General features: G+C 41.1%; 1 protein-coding gene across 1 annotated transcript; it reads left to right on the forward strand.

The window, feature by feature from the left end:
- Window positions 1-961: 961 nt before the first annotated feature.
- ACTC1 (actin alpha cardiac muscle 1) lies at window positions 962-8949 on the forward strand. The gene is made up of 7 exons (XM_027869978.1): window positions 962-996; window positions 2048-2198; window positions 4534-4858; window positions 5768-5929; window positions 6077-6268; window positions 7470-7651; window positions 8626-8949. The coding sequence occupies exons 2-7, from the start codon at window positions 2070-2072 to the stop codon at window positions 8767-8769; spliced, it is 1134 nt and encodes a 377-aa protein (XP_027725779.1). The 5' UTR covers window positions 962-996; window positions 2048-2069; the 3' UTR covers window positions 8770-8949.
- The last annotated feature ends 14506 nt before the right edge of the window (window positions 8950-23455 follow it).

Here is a 23455-nt window from a genome sequence, read left to right on the forward strand (position 1 = left end):
TGCAGCTGATAAATTTGATTGTTGATAAAAGCTTTTGTTCACCATGAGGAAGCCAGCTCTACTTTCCCATCTTAACTCAGTAGGGTATATAGTAACACTACCAAGATGGCTATTCAGCTCCAGAAATCTAGTGATTCCTCCTACCCAGCTACCTACCTCTTTGCCATGAAGATAGATTTTCCATGGCCTTATTGTGTCAGGTTATCATGCTCATGAAAACCATACCTATATCTCCTTCCCCATTCCTTGCCCAGGAACACTAGAAGGATGGGGCTACTTTCTTCATACTTGGCTCAGCTTCCAGGTTCCTCTAGAAGAGGGCCTCATGCCAGACTTCCTTTAATCATCTCTGTATAACTTATCAGCAATATCCCTGCTGCATAGATTGATAGAAAGTTTGTGGTGGCATGGTGGAAAGTGTGCCAAGTTCGGAGCAAGAGATCTTTCCTTAATGTTCTGGCTCCACCACTGTAGCCTTGATTTTTTTTTTAACTTCCCTGGGCCTCAGTTTCCTCATCTGTAAAATGAGGTGTTGTACTAGAGGACCCTCTAAAGTCTGTCCATCTTTAAATCTATGGTCCTGTAGAGTCAAACCAAATTCAATGAGAAACATTTCTCCCTTGTTCCTGTCTGATCCCCCAGGAATAGGGTATGTGTGACCTTCCCTCTCCCTCCCCCTCCCCCATTCTCCTACCCCTCCCTGGACTCCCTATTTGGCTATCCCCTTGACCGTCCCCCTCCCCTACCTTACATGGTCTGGGGGGCCCCTGTTCTGCCTCTCCCCTTCTCTTGGCTCCATGAATGGACTCAGCGCTCCCTAATGGCGTGAAGGCGACCAAATAAGGGCAAGGTGGCAAGCTTGGGTCCCCCCACCCCCTGGCCCCACTCGTCCCCAACTGACACCGTCCATCAAAGCAGTATAAAGCGGCCCGGTTGCTGTGCCCCAGACATCTAGCGTCTGCCTGCCCCGGAGCTTGAGCCGCGGGTGCTGAACTGGTGAGTCAGCGCAGAACCTGGCGCAGCGTCCTATCCACGCTTCTCTTCTCAGCCAAGTAGGACCAGAGACTCAGGACAGAGGGGTGGGGAGGGAAGGGAGAGCAGAGCAGGCGGTGCTCACGCTTAAGTTCCTGGCGCCGTTCGCTTACTTCTTTTCCTTTCTTTTCTTTTTCTTCTTTTCTTTTTCTTCTATCTCTCCTCCCACTGCGACCCCTCCAGAAAAAAAAAAAACCAAACAAACAAACTCAAAAACTTACTTGATTTTGTACCAACTTTTCTTTTTTATTTGGCCCTCCCACTTGGACGATGTTGGGGGTAGAATAGAGAATGGACAGAGGGCATTTCTCATTTTCTTTTGTCTTCTCTTTCTTGTGGGAACGACCCCTCCCTCTCCCAACTGCCCAGGCATCTCTCAGCTTGAGTGGGCGCCGGGGTCTGGCAAGGTGCTCAGCTTCCCATTCTAGACCAGGATTGGGGGAGCATTGGCGGCTGCGGGTGCCTACCTTCCCTCTTCCGGGACAGAGAAGAGCAAGCTTTCGACAGCCTAGGCTGGAACGGGGATGGGGGCTGACTCTGAGACCCAGTCTAGGAGTGGGCTCGAGTTAGAGGCTCTTTTCCCTAACCCAGGGCCATGTAGCAGCTGGCCCAGCAGCAGGGGGATGGGGATACTGGGGATGCTGAGGGCAGACGCCGGGGAGCGAAGTGGGGGGAATGCTCAGTGTAATTGGTCTCTGACAGTTTTTGTTACCCCACAATAGGGAAGGGTGACTGTCTCCTCGAGCACCAACCAATGGCTCCTTTCCAGTCCTTTGCTGTTTCATCCTCTCTTCTTGCTTTCCTTTCCTCTACTCTTTCTCTCTGACACCCCATCCCCCGCAACGAAGTCGCTTTTTTTGTTCCTTTTGAGGAGCCGAAGAGCAGTCATCCTCCCACCCACTTTATCCCTACTCCACCCCCTTTTCAGGGAAACTCCTTTGTTGATGCCTAACTCCACCAGCTCCCCTCTCACTTTCTGGAGCATGACCCTCCCCCCCGTCTCCTCCACCCACAGAACTCCTTGAGACCTCAGCAAGATGTGTGACGACGAGGAGACTACCGCTCTGGTTTGCGACAATGGCTCTGGGCTGGTGAAAGCCGGCTTTGCAGGGGATGATGCGCCTCGCGCTGTTTTCCCATCCATCGTGGGCCGCCCCCGCCACCAGGTAACCTTTACACTCCTCTCTAACACAGACCTAAGGCTTGGAGGAGCCTCTACTCCACCAGCAACCCCTTACCCCTCCCGCCATCTCTTCTGACCTCCATACCTCATCCCCTACTCAGGTCCTCCTCATCCCCATCCCACTAAATTTTTAATAATAATATCACCCTCATGATGGCATTGGTCCTCTTCCAGAGCGAAGGAGGAACAACAAAAACAAGAAGGGATAACAAAATAGCTCGACATTTGTATTGGCTTTGGAGTTAGAGGTTTTGGGTTCAAATCCTAATTCTTCCCCTTATTGCCTATGTGACCCTGGACAAATCACTTTAACCTCTCAGCCTCAGTTTTCTCATCTGTAAAATGAGAGGGTTGGACTAGATAGTCTCAGAGATCCCTGTCAGTTCTAGAGCTATTATTTTATATAGCACTTGAAGGTTTGAAAAACGCTTTACATTCACTATTTCACTTCAACCTCAAAATAGCTCTTGGAGGTAGACTCTGTCCTTATTTTACAGCTGAGCAAACTGAGGTTCAGAGACTTCCTTTGGCCACACACAGCTAATGTCAGAGGCAGGGAGTTCATGACTCCAGGTCCTGAGCTCCTTCCACTCTGTCTCCTCACTTACTTTGAAATCTGGCTTTTGATCCCCCCCCCCCCCCCAACAACCTTAAGTATGACCTTGCTTTTTTTCTTACCTTGATGCCTTAATCTGTCCCAAGGCCAAGTAAGTAAAAACTTAAAAACCAAAATCAACACCAGCAAAAACAGCCTCACTGAAATCCTACCAGTAAACTTAACATTCTTCCTCTGTCTTTCCCTATAGATACATACCAGGAAGGGGCCCATTTCCCAAGTATTAATTAACCCATTAGCCACTCTCTTCCAACTATGCCCTCTGGAATTATCTACCAGAAGTGTATCGTCTCCTTTTCCCTTTCCCATACACATTGCTTTCTCTTCTTCCTTTTTCTGTCTTTTACCAGAATTCTACAAAAATAAAACTGCTTTCAGCCCCAATCCCCATTTTTCTTCTCCCTTCAAGAGAGTTTACTAGCTCTCAGTTATGATCTCATATCCCTTACTATTGCTTCTTAAAAATCCAGGCATGGTTGAATTACTGATTGAAATGGTGCTAGTAATATACCACCTTGTTTATTACAAGAAATGTCACCCTCTGAGTGCCTGCAACATGCCAGCCAGGCAAGGCTGCCAAGCTGGTCCAGTTAGAACTCCTTATAAAACATGAATGCTATATTGGTTCTGTGGAGATTCAATTTCACTGTCAGGGTGATAATAGCCTCACTCTTTATAATTTTTTTATTCCCTCTGGGAATTCTAAAGCTTTCCGCTTAGGTGTCATTCATAAAAGAAATTTTATACCCCCCATATATACAAATATATGTATATGTTTGCATATGTATATATATATATATGTATATATATTCTTTTGAATTAAAGTAGGTTTTTTTAAGGTAACTTACCTTAGTTTGAGTGACAATTCTGCTGTTTATTGTCTATGGGAACTTGGACAAGTCACTTCAATTCTATTGATTTCAGTTTCCTCATCTGCAAAATGAGAGATATCCTAGTAGCACCTAGGTGGGGGCAGTGAACAAAGCTCTAGGCATGGAATCAGGATAGACCTGGGTTCAAATCCTTCCTGGGACATTTACTAACTTAATCACTTAACTTCAGTTTCCTCTTCTGTAAAATGGGGATAATAATAGCACCTATCTCCTAGGGTTTTTGTGAGGATGAGATAACATTTGTAAAGTACTTTGCAAACATTGAAGTGCTAAATAAATGCAAGTTATTATTATGAGATATCTGAGGTCCCTTCTCTATTATGTTTTCTTCAGTGAGTTAGATTTTCTATAGTTTGTTTTCCCCATCCATTCCTGTAATGGGAAAAATAAGTCCTGCAGTTATTTAGTGTATGTGTGTGTCTATATATGTATATATAGACACACACATACATAAACATAACAAAATATCATTATTATTAACAATGGTTTGCATTTATGTGGTGCTTTACAGTTTATAAAATGTTTTCCTAAAAAAATTCCAATTAGGTAGATAGTACAGATATTATTATCTCCATTTTACAGATGATCAAGCTGAGGTTTAGAGAGGTTATGTGCCTTCTCTATAATCATAAGGCCAGTAAAATGCAGAGCTAAGATGCAAATCCAGTCTTCTGACTTCAAGGCTAGAACTCTTTCTACCACAAACTACTTCATTTCTTTTTGCCTTGGTTAGTGATGCCTACTGATCAATGCTGGTAGAGAGGGAGCTTTACTTCTCAGTTTCCTCATCTTTTTTCTCCTCCCTACAGGGTGTTATGGTGGGTATGGGTCAGAAAGATTCCTATGTAGGTGATGAGGCTCAGAGCAAGAGAGGTATCCTGACCCTAAAGTACCCCATTGAACATGGCATTATCACCAACTGGGATGACATGGAAAAGATCTGGCACCACACCTTCTACAATGAACTTCGTGTAGCCCCTGAGGAACACCCCACTCTGCTCACTGAGGCCCCCCTGAATCCCAAGGCCAACCGGGAGAAGATGACTCAGATCATGTTTGAGACCTTCAATGTCCCTGCCATGTATGTGGCAATCCAGGCGGTGCTGTCCTTGTATGCTTCTGGCCGTACTACAGGTATGAAAGATATTCTGTCTTGACAGAGAAGACAGTCTAAGTTAGTAAATATAGCTTTCATGAGATTTTGGAAAAACCTGCCCCACAAGGCAATTTAGTTATTTTTCTTTATGTTATTTTCTACCTCTAATAAGGAAATAATCCCATTTCCCCAGTCAATGCTTGTTGATTGATTGACTAATCTGTCTATCTTACTGGACCATTAATAGGACTAATGAAGCATACCTGGAAAATGCTTGGAGAACGAGACAGTAATAACACCAAGAGTTTATAGGACAGTATGCTAAGAACTTTTAAAATTCTCCTGTTGTTTCAAAGACACATCCTATCATAGGCAAGAACCTGCAACATGTTGCAAACAAGAATAGAATGATTTTATATTTGCTTACATATGCAGAAGACAGCATGCAAACTCCAAAAGTGAATTTTCATTCTTTTCAAAATGTGGATCAATAAGTTCATTTTTGTATTTTAATTTACAAGATCCATGGTTAATTAGAAATAACAAAATACAGTAAGTAGTTTTTATTTGTCTTTCCTACCTAAAGTGTACATAACCTTTGTGCAATACTGAAACAAGACAAACATTATATGAAAAACAGGATACTGTAATCTTTAAGCAAGGGGTGTGTGTGGTTGGTAAGATGTGGTCATTTGTAAGTGTGCTGAAGTAATTTTTATCCACTTCATTATTTAAAAGTGTGAGCTGTGACTGATTGGCTTCAGATTTAGCATCCATTACATGGAAATGTATTTTCTACTGTAGGAGAGATCTGATATTTCCTGGGCCAATGCCCAGTTCTGGTATCTGTCAGCAGCCAAGATTGGAAACAAGTTTCTCTCTCCTGGGTCTGTTATGACTAAAGAGTCTTAGGGATTTACCTTCTCCTTGTTATTTCCTTACTACAGGAATTGTTCTTGACTCTGGTGATGGTGTCACTCACAACGTCCCCATCTATGAGGGCTATGCTCTGCCTCATGCCATCATGCGTCTGGATCTGGCTGGTAGGGATCTAACTGACTACCTCATGAAGATCCTCACTGAGCGTGGCTACTCCTTTGTAACTACGGGTAAGTCAATCTGACTGTATTTCTCTTGTGTGTGTACATGTGGGCTTGTCAGTAGGGGTCTGTTATTTCCCTTCTTTAACAGACTTATTTTCCACTCAACAATGGATGCACTTCCAAACTTGGGCTGACTCTCTTTTATTTTTATAGCTGAACGTGAAATTGTCCGTGATATCAAAGAGAAACTGTGCTATGTTGCCCTGGACTTTGAGAATGAAATGGCTACAGCAGCCTCTTCCTCCTCCCTGGAAAAGAGTTATGAATTGCCTGATGGTCAAGTCATCACCATTGGCAATGAACGTTTCCGCTGTCCCGAGACTCTGTTCCAACCTTCCTTCATTGGTGAGTTGTAGACAGAATGAGCCAAATGCATAATTTTTCCCATGTAGACATTAGGGAGAAAGAACCCTTCCCATATCCCAAAGTAAGGTGTAATGGAACAAGCAGTAGATAGGTGGGGGAGGGAATGTCAAAGAGACTTGAATTCTAGTCCAGTCTGCCACTAACTTGGGCAATTTACTAATCTATCTGACTTCTGGCTTCTTTACTAGGGAAATGAGACTATGGGACAGTTTCCTCATCTTCAGGGTGAGGGCATTAGACTAGATGGCCTTTGAGGTCCCCATAGAACTGTGGTTCCATGACTAAGTTAGTAGTTCTTAAACTTTTTGTAATGTGAGAGTCCTTCAGTTAAACAAAGAAACAAACTTTGGCAGAAACCACGCAGTGAAATCCTCTAAAATGATTACTTTTAATGCCTAGTATCAAACAACATAAAGCTCATTTAAACACAACCACCATCCCCTTGGGGAGCTTGGTGGTTCCTTGGAGTACAGTTTGAGAAGCTCTGGAGTAGATAATCTCTAAGATCTCTCCCAGCTCTATGATTACATTTTCTATTTAAATTTATTATAGAGCCTACTTGGGCTATAAGTACAAAGCCATTCTTTGAATTATATAAATCTCATCTGTCAGTCCCACTGACTAATTACTGTAAAAGTGAGTGTTTTGCCTTGGTAACATAAGGGATGATACAGATTTCACTACAAATGAAGGATGAGTCAATATTGCTTTGTTTCACTTAAGGGGTTGACTGAGTAGAGGACACTGACTTATTCCTATGAGTTCTCAATCAGACAATCCCTGCTAAGGTAGTCAGAATTATGCACCATTGGAAATGTTTTCTTAAGAAATCATTTTAGAGTAGAGTTTTTAGGACTTTTAGTGCTAGTCCAGTAATCACCACTGTGTTATCTTAAATGAATGTTTTTGCTCCCATTCTTAATAACCGCTGACATATCTGATAACCACAGCAAATGGATGAGAAATGCAGTTGTCCATTACCTGGCAGGGTGCTGTGGATTAACTGTCAGCCCTTTTAGGAAACACCTGTTCAACCAACGCATGGATTGTATTTTATAGGGGAGCATATGTTGCTGAGACAAATGGTGACAGCTTACTTACATGTATCATCCCGTTCTTCATCTTCTTTCCTCTGTTTGCCTGAGCTTTCTCTTTTTAATTCCCCACCATGTGTCCCCAGGTATGGAATCTGCTGGTATCCATGAGACCACTTACAACAGCATCATGAAATGTGACATTGACATCCGTAAGGACCTGTACGCTAACAACGTCTTATCTGGAGGCACCACCATGTACCCCGGTATTGCTGACCGTATGCAGAAGGAAATCACTGCTCTGGCTCCCAGCACCATGAAGATTAAGGTAAAGAGCTTCTTTGTGGAAAAAGAGTAAGACACAGGACTGGGTGAACCTGAAATCTTGGAAAGATCATGTTCTGAAGCCCTCTCACACATTTACCTTATCATCACTAGGCACTTGGCTCTCTCTGTTTCTGGTACCTAGTCCCCATTTCTGGTACATGTGACTTTTAAAATGCTTTCACATGAGATAGATCTCACAATAGCTCCAGGCACACATTTTGCCTTTGTGCCTGGCTCCCGTGTTGTCCTTGCACTTGACCTTTGATCTACCCTTAAGTCCAGGGAGCCAGATCATGCTTGCTGGCAAGAGTCAATTGTTAAATTTTCAATGGGAGAATTTATACCTCAGAAATTGACAAATGCCAAAACAAATCAGAGATTGATTTATTGAATGTCTAGACTTAAGAAAGTGATGGAGAAAATGTTAATAATGCAGATTAGACATACAAGTGTTCTGTGTATACATTTTCTCCCCCTGGAGGTCTGGTTATTCAATTTTACCAATACACTTCTGCCTTTCACCCTTGTCCTTAGCTTGTTGCCAAGGACATACCAGCCACATACGAAGGGACCTCAGAGGACATCTAATCCAACCTTTTCATTTACATATGAGGAGAATGAGGCTCAGAGAGACTAAGCAATTTGCCCAAGATCAGATGGGTAGTGATGGAACAAGTATTTGAACCCTAGTACTCTGGTACCAACTCTATCATCCTTGCCACTGCACCATGCTGTTGGCATAGTCTTAGAGGGGAGGGCATTTCTCATCCTGAAGAATCTTTGATAATGCAAGTATTTAAGGCCATCTACATGGAAATAGAGAGAAAGTCCACAAAAGAGTAGACTACTTTTGATAAGCTCTGGGAAAACCTAGACAACCCAGCACAAATTATTTGCATTTTTTTCTATTGATTTCTTTTTATCTATGTCAGAACTTGAATACTGACTGGAAAAGTCTTGCTTTCCTTTCTTCAGATCATTGCTCCCCCTGAGCGCAAGTACTCTGTCTGGATTGGAGGCTCCATCCTGGCTTCCCTGTCCACATTCCAGCAAATGTGGATTAGCAAACAAGAGTATGATGAGGCTGGCCCATCTATTGTCCACCGCAAATGCTTCTAAAGTGCCTTCTCCCTCAGTTTACCTCCCACTCAGGATGACAATGTTATGCTTCTTGGAGTCTTCCATACCACCCTACCTGAACTCTCTTCAGTCATTGTACAGTTTGTTTACACACATGTGCAATTTATTTGTGCTTCTAATATTTATTGCTTTATAAATAAACAAGACCGGGACTTGCAACCTACATTGCTTGTTGTTGATATTTTTATGGTTGGGGTGGGGTAGGGTGGGGATGGAGAAGGAGATGTGAGAATTCATTTATATATTAGGGGGCTTTGAAACTGAAACACTTCAACACTTCATTTTCACAAAATTAATCAGATGCATATCATGAGTCTCGGTGGAAAGTTACACTATCCAAATTGAATTTAGGACTTTGAATACAAGAGTTCTCAAACATGAGTATTGTCAGAAACTTGATGATTGTTTACTCAATATAAATGAGAAGTAGATGTGATAAAACACTCTTAGAGAATCAGTTATTTTAGGGTGAAATGAAAAGGTCATATGTTAGTTACATTCTGGGTCATTTTTCCATTCTGTGCCAAAATGACGATAATGTGATCATAGCATTATTTCAAACGAATTAGCCTCAATTCTCCACACTTTGAACTTCTTGGCTGTCTTCTGAGGGTTATACATGTTTATGGGGAAACATCAATGCCAGCTGTCTCTTCTTGATTCCAAATACATGCAAAACAAATCAATATCCTGATAGGATTGTACAAGAAAAAAAATCATGAATGAGAGTCAGGAACTAAATGCTTCTGTTTGGGCAAGTCATTTCATCTCTTTGGGGCTCAGTTTTATCTTCTGCAAATTGACAACAATTGGACTCGATGACCTCTAAGAACTTTCTGGTTCTAAATCTATGGTCTTAGAATACTTTCTGTGGTTAATTTCTAGATCAAGGTACCCAAACTTTTGGTGGGGAGGAGGTACTTTTCATTTCCCTTCAAATGAAAGGAAATCTTCAAATCTTTGGTTTGGGGAGGGAGGCCGACAGTGAAGTCTTTGATCACAGTTGGGTAAAGGGTGCTATTGCAGGTTCAATTACTCTTCCTGCCGGGAATTTTGGCAAACCATGGAGAATGAGGCAATCTGCTTAGAGTTCTGTCAGGAAATGCTTTGAGATCTAGTAGAATGTAAGTCCCTTGAAGGCAGGGCTATTTCCTTTTTATCCTTGTTTCCCCAATGCCTATCAAAATGCCTTAACCTTTATAAAAATCTTATTTCTTTTGGGGTGGAATGAGAAGCTGTTGTGGAAAGTAACTCTATCATGTCAGGACGAATCGTCAACTCCTCTGCATCTTACAATGTTATGTAGTTGTGTCTGGAAATACCTAGAGAATTACATGCTTTGCCCATGGCCACATAGCTATTTGTGTCTGAAAGAGGATTTGAACTGACGTCTTCCAGACTTCAAAGCCAACCCTATATCCACTATGCCACCCTGCTTCTTACCTTACATATAATAGGCACCTAAGAAATGTTAATTGGATTGAATTGAGTCTGCTGGTGGATGCTAATCTTTTAGTTGGGGATATCTTTCCTAAATAAAGAAATGAAATGAGGGCTGATTTTATCAAATTATTTGAGAAATCCAAGTGTTTATGAAGTGACTGCAATGTGAAACACACTATGCTAGGTGCTAAGGTTACCAAGAAGTATGAGATATATCCCCTGTCCTCAAGGGATTAAACAGTTTAATTACATAATTTCAGGAAGTATATAATTAAGTGCAAAGTGAATGACAAAAACAAAATATTCTATAGGAATTCAGAGGATAGAGAGCTCAATTCTCTGGTGGTGGATTGGTCAGGGAAGGCTTTTTGGAGGAAAGGAAAACTTGAGATGAGCCTTGAAAGATGGATATGATTTGGATAACCAGAGAGTATGGATGACAGAAAGCATCTTGAGCTCATGCAAAGAAAGGTACAGAGGCAAGAATACACATACCCAGGGACAATAAACATATCAGTCTGGCTGGAGTAGAGGGGTCATGTTGGGGATTGATGGGAAGTATAATACTTTGCTAAATGGAAATGAGTCATAGACACAACTACCTCCAAAGGATTCCAGATGGATACCACACAGAGGACAATGGGGGCACATAGTGGCTATGAGTAGGCTGCAACATGTAACTAGAGAGGGACTCCAGAAAAGAAAAGGAGTGAAAGATACCCTCAAGGGACTATGTAATTGGACAAGAAGATGGACTGATCATGTGGCAAGAATGGAGATGCAAGTGGAGAGTCAGTGTTCCACTGGTACTCTCAGAATGAAAGGAGAGAGCAAGAAAGACATGTTGGTGACAAAACAGGAAAATGATAAATCCTGGGGAAGATGTGGGAAAATTGGAACACTAATACATTGTGGGTAGAGTTGTGAACTGGTCCAACCATTCTGGAGATCAATTTGGAACTATGCCCAAAGGGCTATAAAAATGTGCATATCCTTTGACCCAGCAATAGAACTTCTAGGTCTGTATCCCAAAGACATCACACAAATGGAAAAAGGACCCACAGGTACAAAAATATTCATAGCAGCTCTTTTTGTGGTGGCAAAGAATTGGAAATCGAGGGGATTCCCATCAGTTTGGGAATGACTGAACAAATCGTGGTATATGAATGTAATGGAATACTACTGTGCTATAAAAAAATGATGAACTGGAGACTTCAGAAAAACCTGGAAGGACTTATATGAACTGATGCTGAGTGAAGTGAGCAGAACCAAGAGAAGATCGTACATAGTAAGAGATGACTAACTTTGATAGACTTATCTTTTCTTAGCAATGCAAGGATCTAAGACAACTCCAAAAGACTCACAATGGAAAATGCTGTCCACATTCAGAAAAGGAACTATGGAGTCTGATTCAGATCAAAGTATATTGTTTGCTTTCTCTCTCTTTTTTTGTTTGTTTCTTCTTTCTTGTACTTTCTCCCATTGGTTCTAATTCTTCTTTACAATATGACTAATGTGAAAATAGGTTTAATATGAATGCATAGGTAGGTAGAACCTATATCAAATTGCACACCATGTTGGGGTGGGAGGAAGGGAGAGATGGGAAGAAAATTTGGAACTCAAAATCTTATGGAAGTGAATGCTGAAAACTAAAAATAAATAAATAATTGAAAAAAAGAAAGGCATGTTGGACAGACCCTATGTGGTGAACTTACGGGAGTACATGGAAAAGAAGGGCACATGATGGGTAGGCATGGATGGGTTTTGAACTGCATCATTGGAAGAAATTCATGAATTGAGAACACAGATCATTTTGAGTTAGAAAAGCAGGATGGAGACAATGTGGGGAGGTAAGGAATTTTAATCCTTACTTTCCAAATAAAAATCCTCATTTTCTTTTTTTTTCTTAAAAAACATTTCATTTCTACCTTTTGTTTTTAACTCACATTCATTAATGAATACACCCTCTTTCCTCCTTTAACCAATTAGCTGTCCCTTATAACAAAGATTCACATAAAAAAAAGAGTTCAGCATAACTAACATACTTCAGTTACTTAGTACAGCATATGCAACATACCACATCCATAGTTCCCACTTCTCCAATGAAAAGAGCGAATGGCATTTTCTTATCTTTTTTTAGGGGAAGGAAGGTGGCATACCAAGCTTGGTCATCACGTTATAGGCAGCTAAGTGGTGCAATGGATTGAGCATTGGGCCTGGAGTCAGGGAGACCTGAGTTCAAATTTCTTTTCTCTCTACACTTTCTCATTAAGTGATCTCATCAACTCCTTGGTATTATCTCTATGCATATGTCTCAGAGATTTATATATCTAGTCCTACTCTCCCTCTTGAGTTTCATTCCTATATAATAAATTGCCAATTGAGCATTTCAAATTAGATATCCCTCAGGCATATCAAACTCAAGATATCCAATACATACTTCATTGTCTCTCTCCCTACACCTGTTCCTCTTCTCAATTTACCAATTTTTCAGAATAAAATTTTGCTCTATCTTTTGTTACATGTATCATCCACATTTTGCAATATATCTCTCCCTTTGTTTTTTCCAAAGAGTAATATACCTTATAATACCTTATAAGGTATTAACCTTACAAGGAAAATTTTTTAGAAGGGGGGAAACAGTTCAGCAAAACTAACCAACTTTTCCCCCCTATTTCTATGGAGGGCACTACCATCCTTCTAGACACCCAGTTTTATAACCTTGGTATTACCCTCCACTTCACACACCTACTTACCCCACATATTCAATCAGTTGCCAGATCTTACTATTTCCATCTCCACAACATCTCTCATAGATATCCCCTTTCCTCCACTCATGTATCCATCTCCACAACATCTCTCATAGATATCCCCTTTCCTCCACTCATGTAGCCACCACCTTAGAAGTCAAGCCCTCATCATCTCTGGCCTAGACTATTAAGATAGCCTCCTAATTGGTTTTACTGCCGGAAGTCTCTGCCCTCTCCTGTTCGTTGCCCACCTATCAAATCACTCTGCTAGTCAGTGCCCTCCAGTGGTTTCCTATTGAGCTTAGGATGCACTATAAACTCCTCTGTTCATCTTACAAAGGTCTTCAACATCTGATGAAATAAAAGGCCTGGACCAAAAAAAGAAAGAAAAAGAACAGAACTACAGAGTGCTTTGAGCTCTTCAGATTTCTTTGACCAGTTGCTGCTGTGGTATTATTGTTCAGGGTCAGGATTTTGCCTTTGTATTCCCTCTAGCTCTTAGCAGAATGGTACCTTGTCCAGTCACGAAGGATTAAATGTTAAAACTCAGCCACAGGCTGTGACAGGGTTTTTAAAGTGTGTTTAAGAGATTAAAATGTATTGTGGGGCATTGTTGGGTAGCATATAAATTATATCATCTTGTTTCCTTTACACTCTCATTTATTATACCACAGATGAATAGTAGTTTGCCACAAAAGCTGGGCTTTGGCCAAGGAATCTGATTTGGGCCATAAGGTGCTTTTACTCAGTCAGACTCTAGGCCTCTGCTTTCTCACCTGTCAAGTGGAGTAGATAATGAACACAAACATCTTCTTTGCTACACAATATTGATGCTAGGTGTAGTGACCTGCAGTTCTTTTCCCCAATGAGTAAAAAAGCTGCCTGAGTTGGTGGAAATGATATTACCATCACCTTAAAAAAACTTTATTGATGTACTTTGTTGTTTGTTTTTAACATCACAGTCATTTTTAGATATTCCTTTTCTCCCCACCCCCACCTCCATTTATATACACGGACCCTTTCCAGAACTGTAACATAGAAAACCAGTCACACAAAAACAATGGATACAGCAACTGCATCTGATAGATTTCCTACATTTTAAGTGTGATTTTCTTAAATATATGAAGCATTTATTTATTTATTTTTGACTAGGCAGTCAGGGTTAAGTGACTTGCCCAGGGTCACACAGCTAGTAAGTGTTATGTGTCTGAGGCTGGATTTGAACTCAGGTCCTCCTGGATCCAGGGCCAGTGCTCTATCCACTACACCACCTAGCTGCCCCAACTGCATTTGATAAGCTAGATGAATAATCATCTGCCTACCGAGAAGAAGAAGATATGCTTAATTATCCATTCTCAAGCATCAATGCTAGTCAATATAATTATAATCTCTACCCCCTACCCTGTTTTTTACACAGAGAAGAAGATGAGATCACTGGAGTCAGAGAATCCATGTTCAAATTCTGCCTCTATCAGTCTGACCTTGGGCTAGACATTTAATCCCTTGGCCTCAGTTTCCTTATCTGTAAAATGAGGAGGTTGGACTAGATGGCCTCTAGCTTCAGATCTATGATCCTGTCGATCTGACCTCTCTTCTGCTCGTGTTTGCCAGCAGAAAGGGGATGAAACTGCAAGCCTGAGATCCTTCAGAGTAACCGAGACTTTGGGGGCCATGGAATTCCAATGGCTGCTTAGATTCCAGTGTCATATTTGGGGGTTTCTTCATTTCTGACTCACAGGGAGATACGATAGGCAGGGACAGCTGAGTGAGTCCACCCAGAGCTGTGTGGAGTGGAATGCATTAGTGCAAATCTCCACTGGGATTTTCCCAAGGGTCACATCCACATATATGAAATAGTTAAGAGGCCTAAAAATGAATTTGTCTGTGCTCAAAACACTTTTTGCAAATGGTTGCAAAGGCTATTGTCAATCAATTTTCAAGTCGTTTTTTTAAAAATACAGCCAACACAAAGGTTGCAATTTCAGAGGGTTTTATATGGAAGTACTTATTCTATGAAAGAATTTGTATATTCAAGAGAACAAAACTAGAGAGAAAAAGAAGCCAAGTCTTCTGGCTCCAAGTTCAGTGTTCCGGTCACAGCAGCATTCTTGATAAGTGGTTGTCTAGCTTCTACCTGAAGATATCTTTTGACAGGGAACTCAGTACTTCCCAAGGTATTGGAGACACCGAATAGTTTAGAATGCCTTAAGTAAGAAAGAACTATATTAGAAAGGAGTCCGAAGGTTGGAGGAGGAAGGACTGGCTTGATAGAGAACAGGGGACAGACCATATTGGTTGTGAGGAACAACTATGAAATAACAAAAAAGTATATAGTTGGGGGCCACAGAAGGAGGTGGGCTTGATTAGGGCAGAAGACAGGGATGAACATGCTTCTGAAGGAATGAATGAATGAATGAAAAAAAGCATTTAATAAGCATTTCCTACGTACCAGTACTGTGCTAAGCAGTGAGGACACAAACAGAAGGATCAAAACTTGCTCTCAAAGAAATCAGGCTCTAATTACAGGAGAGAATTAAAGAAAAAGTTCAGTCCTAAATGTACAGCAATAGGTGAAAAGCAAAGTCCAGGGGTTTTTGGGTTACTTATGTAACCCATGGTGCCATGGGACTGTAGTGCAAAGAGGGAGGGCAAATGATAAAGCCTGGAAGACCTTCAGAGGCAGTGATGGGGCTCCGTGTCACCAGAAGAAATAGTCATTGATTCCCATCTCATATAAGCCATGTGGGCCAGTCAAGCAGCAAGAGGGGAAGGTGCCCTGATTGTGGTAAATCTTTCTGCTGCCCTGCAATCCTGGATGGGTTCTGGGTCAAGGGAAGAGAGTGAGGGGGTAGAACAAGTAAGAAGAATGCCCCCTTGTTTTAAAGGTGGGAACCAATCATAAATCCCACTGGCAGGAGTTTAAAGATGATGAAAGATAGTAAAGAGTCACTTCAGAGTCTCCCAAAAAGCAGTGATTTGTTCAGAGGACCACTTGTGAACCATACCAGAGAATAGACAGTTGATGCTAATATAGTTCATTCCCTACACACAACCCCAAATGGAGAATATGTCCCCATTCACAGGGACCTACTATATTTGATCTTATCAGATTTGGCTCATTGCTGGAGTCTATCAAGATTGGTATGCATCTTTCTCCCAGGAACTGGTCACAATAAGTATCTTCATTTAGTAGAAAGTGATGAATTTGGAGTAAGAGACCTGGGTTCAGATTTTACCTCTGCCACTTACTACCTGTGTAACCTTGAGCAAGTGGTTAAGGAATTACTCTGGGCTTCAGTTTTATCATCTGTAAAATGAAGTTGGACTCAGTTGCCTTTAAGGTCCCTTACAGTTCAAAATCTGTGATCTTATCACTGGGGGATGGGCTAGAGGACTGGGGAGGGTCAAAATAGCCCCTTTGTAAACATACCATCCAATTGTAAAAAGAAAATAACCAATGAATAAGGCTTTTCTAAAAAGTAAAAATCAGTATATCTTCAGTCTTTATTAACAAACAGCCAGTGAGATGTGAATTGGTGGCCCAGTGGATAAAGCACTGAGCCTGGAGTCAGGAAGAACTGAGTTCAAATCTAGTCTTTGAGACCAGACTAATTTTATGACCCTAGGCAAGTCCCTTAACCTCTGGTTGCCTCAGTCTCCTCATCTATAAAATAGGGATAATAATAGCATCTACTTCACAGGGCTGTTGTGTGGATAAAATGAGGTGATATTCATAAAGTGCTTTGCAAACCTTAAAGCATCATATAAATGTTGGCTATTATTATTATATGATATATAATGATGATATGGTATGGTATGATATGATATGATATGATATGATAGACATAATATGATTTGATATATTCTCTTCTGGGTATGTGATGCTATTATGTTTTCTTCAGTAGAAATAGATTTTCTCCTATTATTGTCATTCTTGAGAAAAGGATTCCATCCTATCCACTTAAGATCTTCTGGGACATTATAGGAAGAGGGTTTCTTGCTGTTTCCAGGGTAACAGAACTCACTATGGAAAGACACTCTTTGTAGTGACCCCAGGAAGGACACTGCTATTGCAGCTGAGGTGACAAGGGGAAAGAATGAAACCTGGAAACAATCCATGAATCTGAAGGTGGAGACTCTGAAGAAAAATTCGCTCCTGAGTGTGGACAAAGTAAATCCAGGCAGGGTTTTACTGAAGTTGGGGAAAAGGAAGGAAAAGGCCTATCAGATCCTGTAGTTGCCATGTATCCCACTAGGTATGGGTCATCTCTTCTTGGCAGATGTGAGGGAAAAGATGAAAGTATGTTCATGGGGTGGGTGTGATTATTTTGCACAAACAATCATTTATGAATGGTGCATGAATGTGCAATGCTCTTACCCAACCTTGAATTCCCTGCTTCCTACACAGAAATAATTAATGGGATTTTTCTACATTGTTCCTGAAGTTGGGATTGGGGCTGACTTGACAATTAAGATAAACTCACTGGCAGGGGCTTGTGAAATACAGTTTTAGAAGTGCAGACCCATAGAGTACCTTGAATCTTGGGGTAGTTTTCCCTCCCATGCCCCAGTTTGCAACCAGCAAGCGTGATGGAGGTGGAGGGAGTAAGTCCCAAATGGGGCTGACACAGAGCTGTTTCCTTGTTTTGAACCAAAATCTGTATTTAACTTATACCCATCAATTCTAGTAATGTTCTCTGGAGTCCAGCAAAACAAGTCTAATCCCTTATTCCCATGACAGCTGTTCAAATATTTTGATACGGCTATCATGTGCCAACTAAAGCACATCTTCTCTAGGTTAAATGTCTTTAGTTCTTTCACCTGAAGCTTATATTCAAGGCTTGACTCTTCCCACCAAATACCAGTTCTATAATGAACACACATATCAAGTATCAAAGAAAATCCATTTATCCAAATCAGTAGCAGAACAGAAATGAAAGAAGGTATACATACTAGAAATACAGAGTGAAGGAACCTTCCCATTGGGAGTGAGGTAACTCAGCATAACCAAGAGAGAGAGTTCTAGATCTCATCCAAGTGGAAGTTTTCCAAAGTCTTCAGTGCAGCAAGCTAGGAATAGAAACATGGCACTCTCCAACTCCTCTCATGCCTTCCTGGAATCTTTTCCTTTAGAAACCTGAAGTGGAGTTGGCCTCATGCATCTTCCCTCTTGAAGCTGGAAGCCAGAAGGACCCTAAGCCATTTGACACTTAACGAGAATTCAAAGATAACTTGAAAAAGGCTGAAGAGCTCTCTTCTCTCCTGCTTTTGCCAATTCCTGGCTGCCCTTCATGCAGAGCATGGCATTCACCTCTACCTGGAAGGACAGAAAGCTCTAAGATTCTCACATTAGCCAAGGTTAATTGATCAGATTAAATAATTGCCACCTAAAATGTACACAGAGTCTGGTATGGTCCTATGAACCTATATTAGCCTATGCACCAGACTATGGAAAGTAGGTTAAAATTATGAAGCCTAAACAGGTAGCTGAAAAATTTTCTCTTACACAAATTTTATCCACTTCAAATTTTTGCCTAAAACTAGTCTTGCTTCTCTCCAAAAAAAGGTCTACAGAGACGCCATCACATCCCTTACTAACCATCATTGCTATCTTATCCTCATTGCCATATTTTAACAACATTAAGCCTTTGAACTCCTTCCCTTTATGGAGATCAGTCTCTTCCTACCCTCCCCCCTGCCCCAGTAACACATGTGGAAAAGAATAATAATGCCAGACGGAACCAAGAAAGAATCTCTAGTGATTATGAAATCTTGTAGTCAATGATGGACTGATGCTAATGGACTTGGAGAAAAGCAAAACTACTCAACTTCCATTTTGCTTCTGTTTTCACTATCAAGGATAAAGATTTCTAGAATGGAAGGAATAGGCAATAGTTAGTGAGGAATAAAAACCCAAGACAAGTGAAGAGAGAGTAAGAGAGGGTCTCACTGTCCTCAGTAAATTTAAGTTACCAACAGTATATTCATTGTTTTATAGCCACAGCCCCTCCTTCCTATAGAAAAGGGAGTATACTCATTTCTCATCTTTGTGGTTAAGCTTGCTCATTAAAATTTCACAGCATTCAGTTTCTATTTTGTTGTTTTTCTTTGCATTTCCACTTCCATTCTTTTAGTCATTTTATATATCGTTTTTCTAGTTATACTTACTTTACTTTATATTAGTTAGAATAAACCTTTCCATTAGGTCCAATTTCCAATAGCGGCAAATAATACCCATTATATATTGCCCTGGTCAGACAACATCTAGAGTAAAACATTTAGTTCTGAGTGTATCTTTTAAGAAGGATTTGGACAAGCTAGAGGGCATTCAGAGGAGCATGACCAGTATCCATCCTAAAGGCTCTCAGAATTAGCCAGCTTGGTCACAGCCCTTCAGGATGAAAAGCCTGCTGAGAGGCTGCACCCAGAAGCAACAGCATTGCAAAGTGCTGAACCACTGATGCTGGGAAGAGAGTCTCTGAATGGCTAGTGCCAGGCCAGAGAACTGAGGAATAAGAGGACTAAGACAGGTCACCAAGACAGGACTCCATGCAAGTGTGGGGCTGTGCAGCAGCACTACAGCAATTCTGAGGAAAAGAACACAGTGCCCATCTGAGGTCTGTTCTGACCACCCAAAAATTGTTCATGGAGGGGAAGAAAAGGGGGCAATTGGCTGGTGAATTGTGAATTGCCCAGTGTGGGACGAGGTTGAGATACTTGGAGATCCAGCTTACAAGGAAACAAAAACCAGAGGGGAGGGAGTCAAGAAATGAATGGTAAGGAAAATAAGGGGCAGGGTTGGGGGGAAGACTGAAAGTATCAAAGATTTCAGGAAGAAGTAACCTTGACCATAAACAGATAACTCAACAGAAAAAAATAGTAACAACAGATAGAAATATGGCTGCCTGATCTAGTAAATGAGTTCAGGTATCTATTTATTAAAATACATTAAAATAAAGGAAAATGATCCCACACTTGATGAGACAGAGAACCCTATAGAGTTTGAGAGTATAGGCCAACAACATGTTGTTCCTGAGTAGTTTAAAAGAGAAATGAGAATTAGGAGAACACAATTTGTGTTCTGCTCAGCAAAAACAATGAACAATTGGTAATATAAATGCACACAAGTGAAACACAATCTAGAAGAAAAGATCTAAATGAATTATATTGAATCTGTATTATTTCTACCACCTCCATTTCATTCGACTTTCCTCTCTACCAAGACCTGTTCCTCCAAAATAATTTTGACCTATTCTTTGTTTTTAAACTAGAACTAGTGGTTTCATTGGTATAGGGAAGTCTCAGTGCATAAACTCCTTTTACCAATAAGGATTGGTATTTGCTCTACAACTTACAGTCCTAGAGCATAGACTGAGGCACTGACATGCTAAATTGCTTGCCAGTGGTCATATAGCCTATATGCATCATTTGAATTCTGGTCTTCCTGGTTCTGAGACTCTTTTCTCCCTACTCTCCTGACCAATTCATACAAAGGTATAAATAACTGACTATAACTGAAAGTATTAACTTTCTAAGAATGATTTTAATAGAGAAAAAAGCCTAAAGAAAAATGAATGATCATGGAGTATGTGTGTGTGTGTGAGGGAGGAGCTTTTCTTTTCAGGGTTCCCCAAATTATGCCATTATAACTGGCTATCACTGTAGAACCTAAGGGTAAGGCTGATCCCCTAACCCCTGCCCCCTCTTCCTTTCTTTTTGTACCCAACTAGCACTCAGCTCTCTTAAATTCAAACTCTAGGTCCCTATTTTATGTGAGGAGATTGGCCTAATTGAGCTCTAAGGTTCCTCCCAGCTCTAAATCCTATGATCTCCACAAACAATATAGGAAACATGCATGCAATATGATCAGGTCATATTCATTAATTTAAGAGTCCAAAGGTAGATTTAAGTAATCTATTTTGCTGATCCTTGGCTTACTTGAAATTAGTGATGAGTCTGATTTCTTTCAGAGTAAGTCATGAATTCTGCTCTATGTACCCATACCTTGGAGAAATAGGAAACCAATCCATTTCTAGAGCTTATTTTGGCAAGCAGGCAAGACATGGGATGATCAGAAAAGCCCCCTGGAGAGGCGTGGTTTCATCAGAAGCTGTTTCCCCACAGTGGCAGTCCCCTTGGACTGATGTAAAAATAAAATGCACAAGGTCAAATCATTGCTGATGTAGCTGCCAAATTGGAATGTCCTCTTTCCCCAGGGCCGTCAGTGGGAATCTGCAGACCTAGACCACATGTCCAGTTTTGGTCTCTGAGGCATTCATTCCTTTTTTCCTCCAGGCAGGCTCTCACCCATTTCTACATCCCCCTTCTCCATTTTGGATTTCAGCTGGCCATTGTCAGACTGGGGAGGAGCAAAAGAAGGGAAACAGCTCAGGGATTTATATTACTCCCCCATGAAGTTCCCTCCCCATCCCCAGGAGGATGGAAGAAACTGGGCAGGGAGGCAATATGATGTAGAAGAAAAAGTCAGCACTCTGGCTTGTCTCATTATTTCCTACCCCTATGGGTTGTGCACCTGGAATCACTGGGTTGGAGCCAATAATCCCAGCGGATGTGTATTCCAAAAAATCTAGCACCGCATCCTTAGAATGAACCCAATCAGTCAACAAGTATTTATACCATGAGTATGTATTAGTTGGACAGTGAGGAGACTGGCCTGATTAGAGTGGAGAGCTGAGAATTCTGTGAAATAAGACTAGAGAGCTTTTTATCTAACTTGTCTTCTGGAATTCTAAGCTATAATATAGGAAGTATAGAAGGGGTGCCTAGGAGGAGCTTGGTCAAGGTTAACTCTTTATCAGCAAGGTTCATGTGATTATAAATTTAGAGCTAGAAGGGATTTTAGAAATCATCTAGTCCAATCTCCTCATTTTATGGGTGAGAAAACTGAGGCCCAGAGAGGTCAAGGGACTTGCTCAAAGCCACACAGGGAGCAAACAGTTAAGATTTGAACTCACATCCTCTGACTTCAAATACACTGTCTCCATTCTCTTTAGGCATTAAAGATGGCTCTTCATACAAGAAAAGCATATAAATATCCCCATTGGCACCACATTGAGGCATTATTCCAGCATTAATCATCTCTCCTTAATGGGGTGTTAACTATCCTTATCCTGGGTATATTTGTTGGTCCATTGTTACTATATTAAAGATGACTGCTTGATTTTAGAGGCCAGTTCCAGAGCACCACCCTTGGGTAGGCCTTTATAAAGGGAAACTAGAAACAGAGTACCAGAACCATGACAAAAAATCTAGGAGAGGGTCTAAAGAGATCTAGATTCAGTTCCCTGGAGGGGAAGCCTATTCATCTAGGAATCCCCTCAGGGACTCACATGCCCCCAGAACAGGAGGAAACCACATGTTCCTGAGATGACAGTGGTTGGAGGCAGGATCAGATTAATTAGTTCTTAGATGAATCTTCTTGGAGAGAAGTGTTTCTGTACAACATCAAATTCCTAAACTAAGCAGGTGCCACAGCTGAAGAGCAGCAAGCCATGATATAGATTGACAAATTGATAGATAGGGGAAGGAGATAAGCATTTACAAAGCACCTACTATGGACCAGGCACTATGCTAAGCATTTTTCAAATATTACCTCATTTGATTCTCACAACAACCTTATAAGTAAGTGATGTAAGTGCCAGTATTATCCCCATTTTACAGAAGAGGAAATTGAAATAGAAATTAATTGTCTTGTCCAGGGACACACAGCTAGTAAACATCTGAGATCTGACTTTTACTACCTAGTTTCCTCTAAGATGGCTAGCAATAGAGATGATGAGGTCTTGTACCAGGGTGGCATCAACATCAGAGGAAAGAAGAGAGCAAATGAGGAAAATGTTACAAAGCTAGAATCGGCAGGACTTGGTAACTGGTTATGGGATAGCAAAAGAGAAGAAGTTAAGGATGATACCTGTGTTGTGAGCCTGGGTGACTGGAAGCATGGTGGTGACCTCAACAATAATAGGGAAGTTAAGAAGAGGGTAGGCCTTGGGGAGAAAAGATAATGGGTTCAGTTTTAGACCTAATGAATTCTAGGTGTCTAAGCAACATCCAGTTTGAGATAACCAATAGCTAGTTGAAGATGTAAGATTGGAGATCAAGAGAGAGATGAGAGATGGATAAATAGAGGGCAGCTGATGAGATCACCAAGCAAAATGGTATAGAGAAGAGAGAAGAGAGCCCAGAACAAAGCCTTGGGAGACACCCTTGGTCAATGGGCATGACCTAGATGAAGATTCAGTAAAGAATGCTGAGGTCTGGTCAGAGAGATAGGAGAATCAGGAGAACTGTGCCGTGAAACACCTAGAACAGTATCAAGGAGAAGAGGGTGATTGACAGTGTCAAATGATGCAGAGAGGTCAAGAGGGATGAGGATTGAGAAAAAGTCATTAGACTTGGCACTTAAGAGACATTGATGTCATTGGTAACTTTGGGAAGAACAATTTCAGTTG

Source organism: Vombatus ursinus, unplaced genomic scaffold, assembly GCF_900497805.2.
Source record: "Vombatus ursinus unplaced genomic scaffold, bare-nosed wombat genome assembly UNPS02014794.1, whole genome shotgun sequence".
Taxonomy (NCBI): domain Eukaryota; kingdom Metazoa; phylum Chordata; class Mammalia; order Diprotodontia; family Vombatidae; genus Vombatus; species Vombatus ursinus.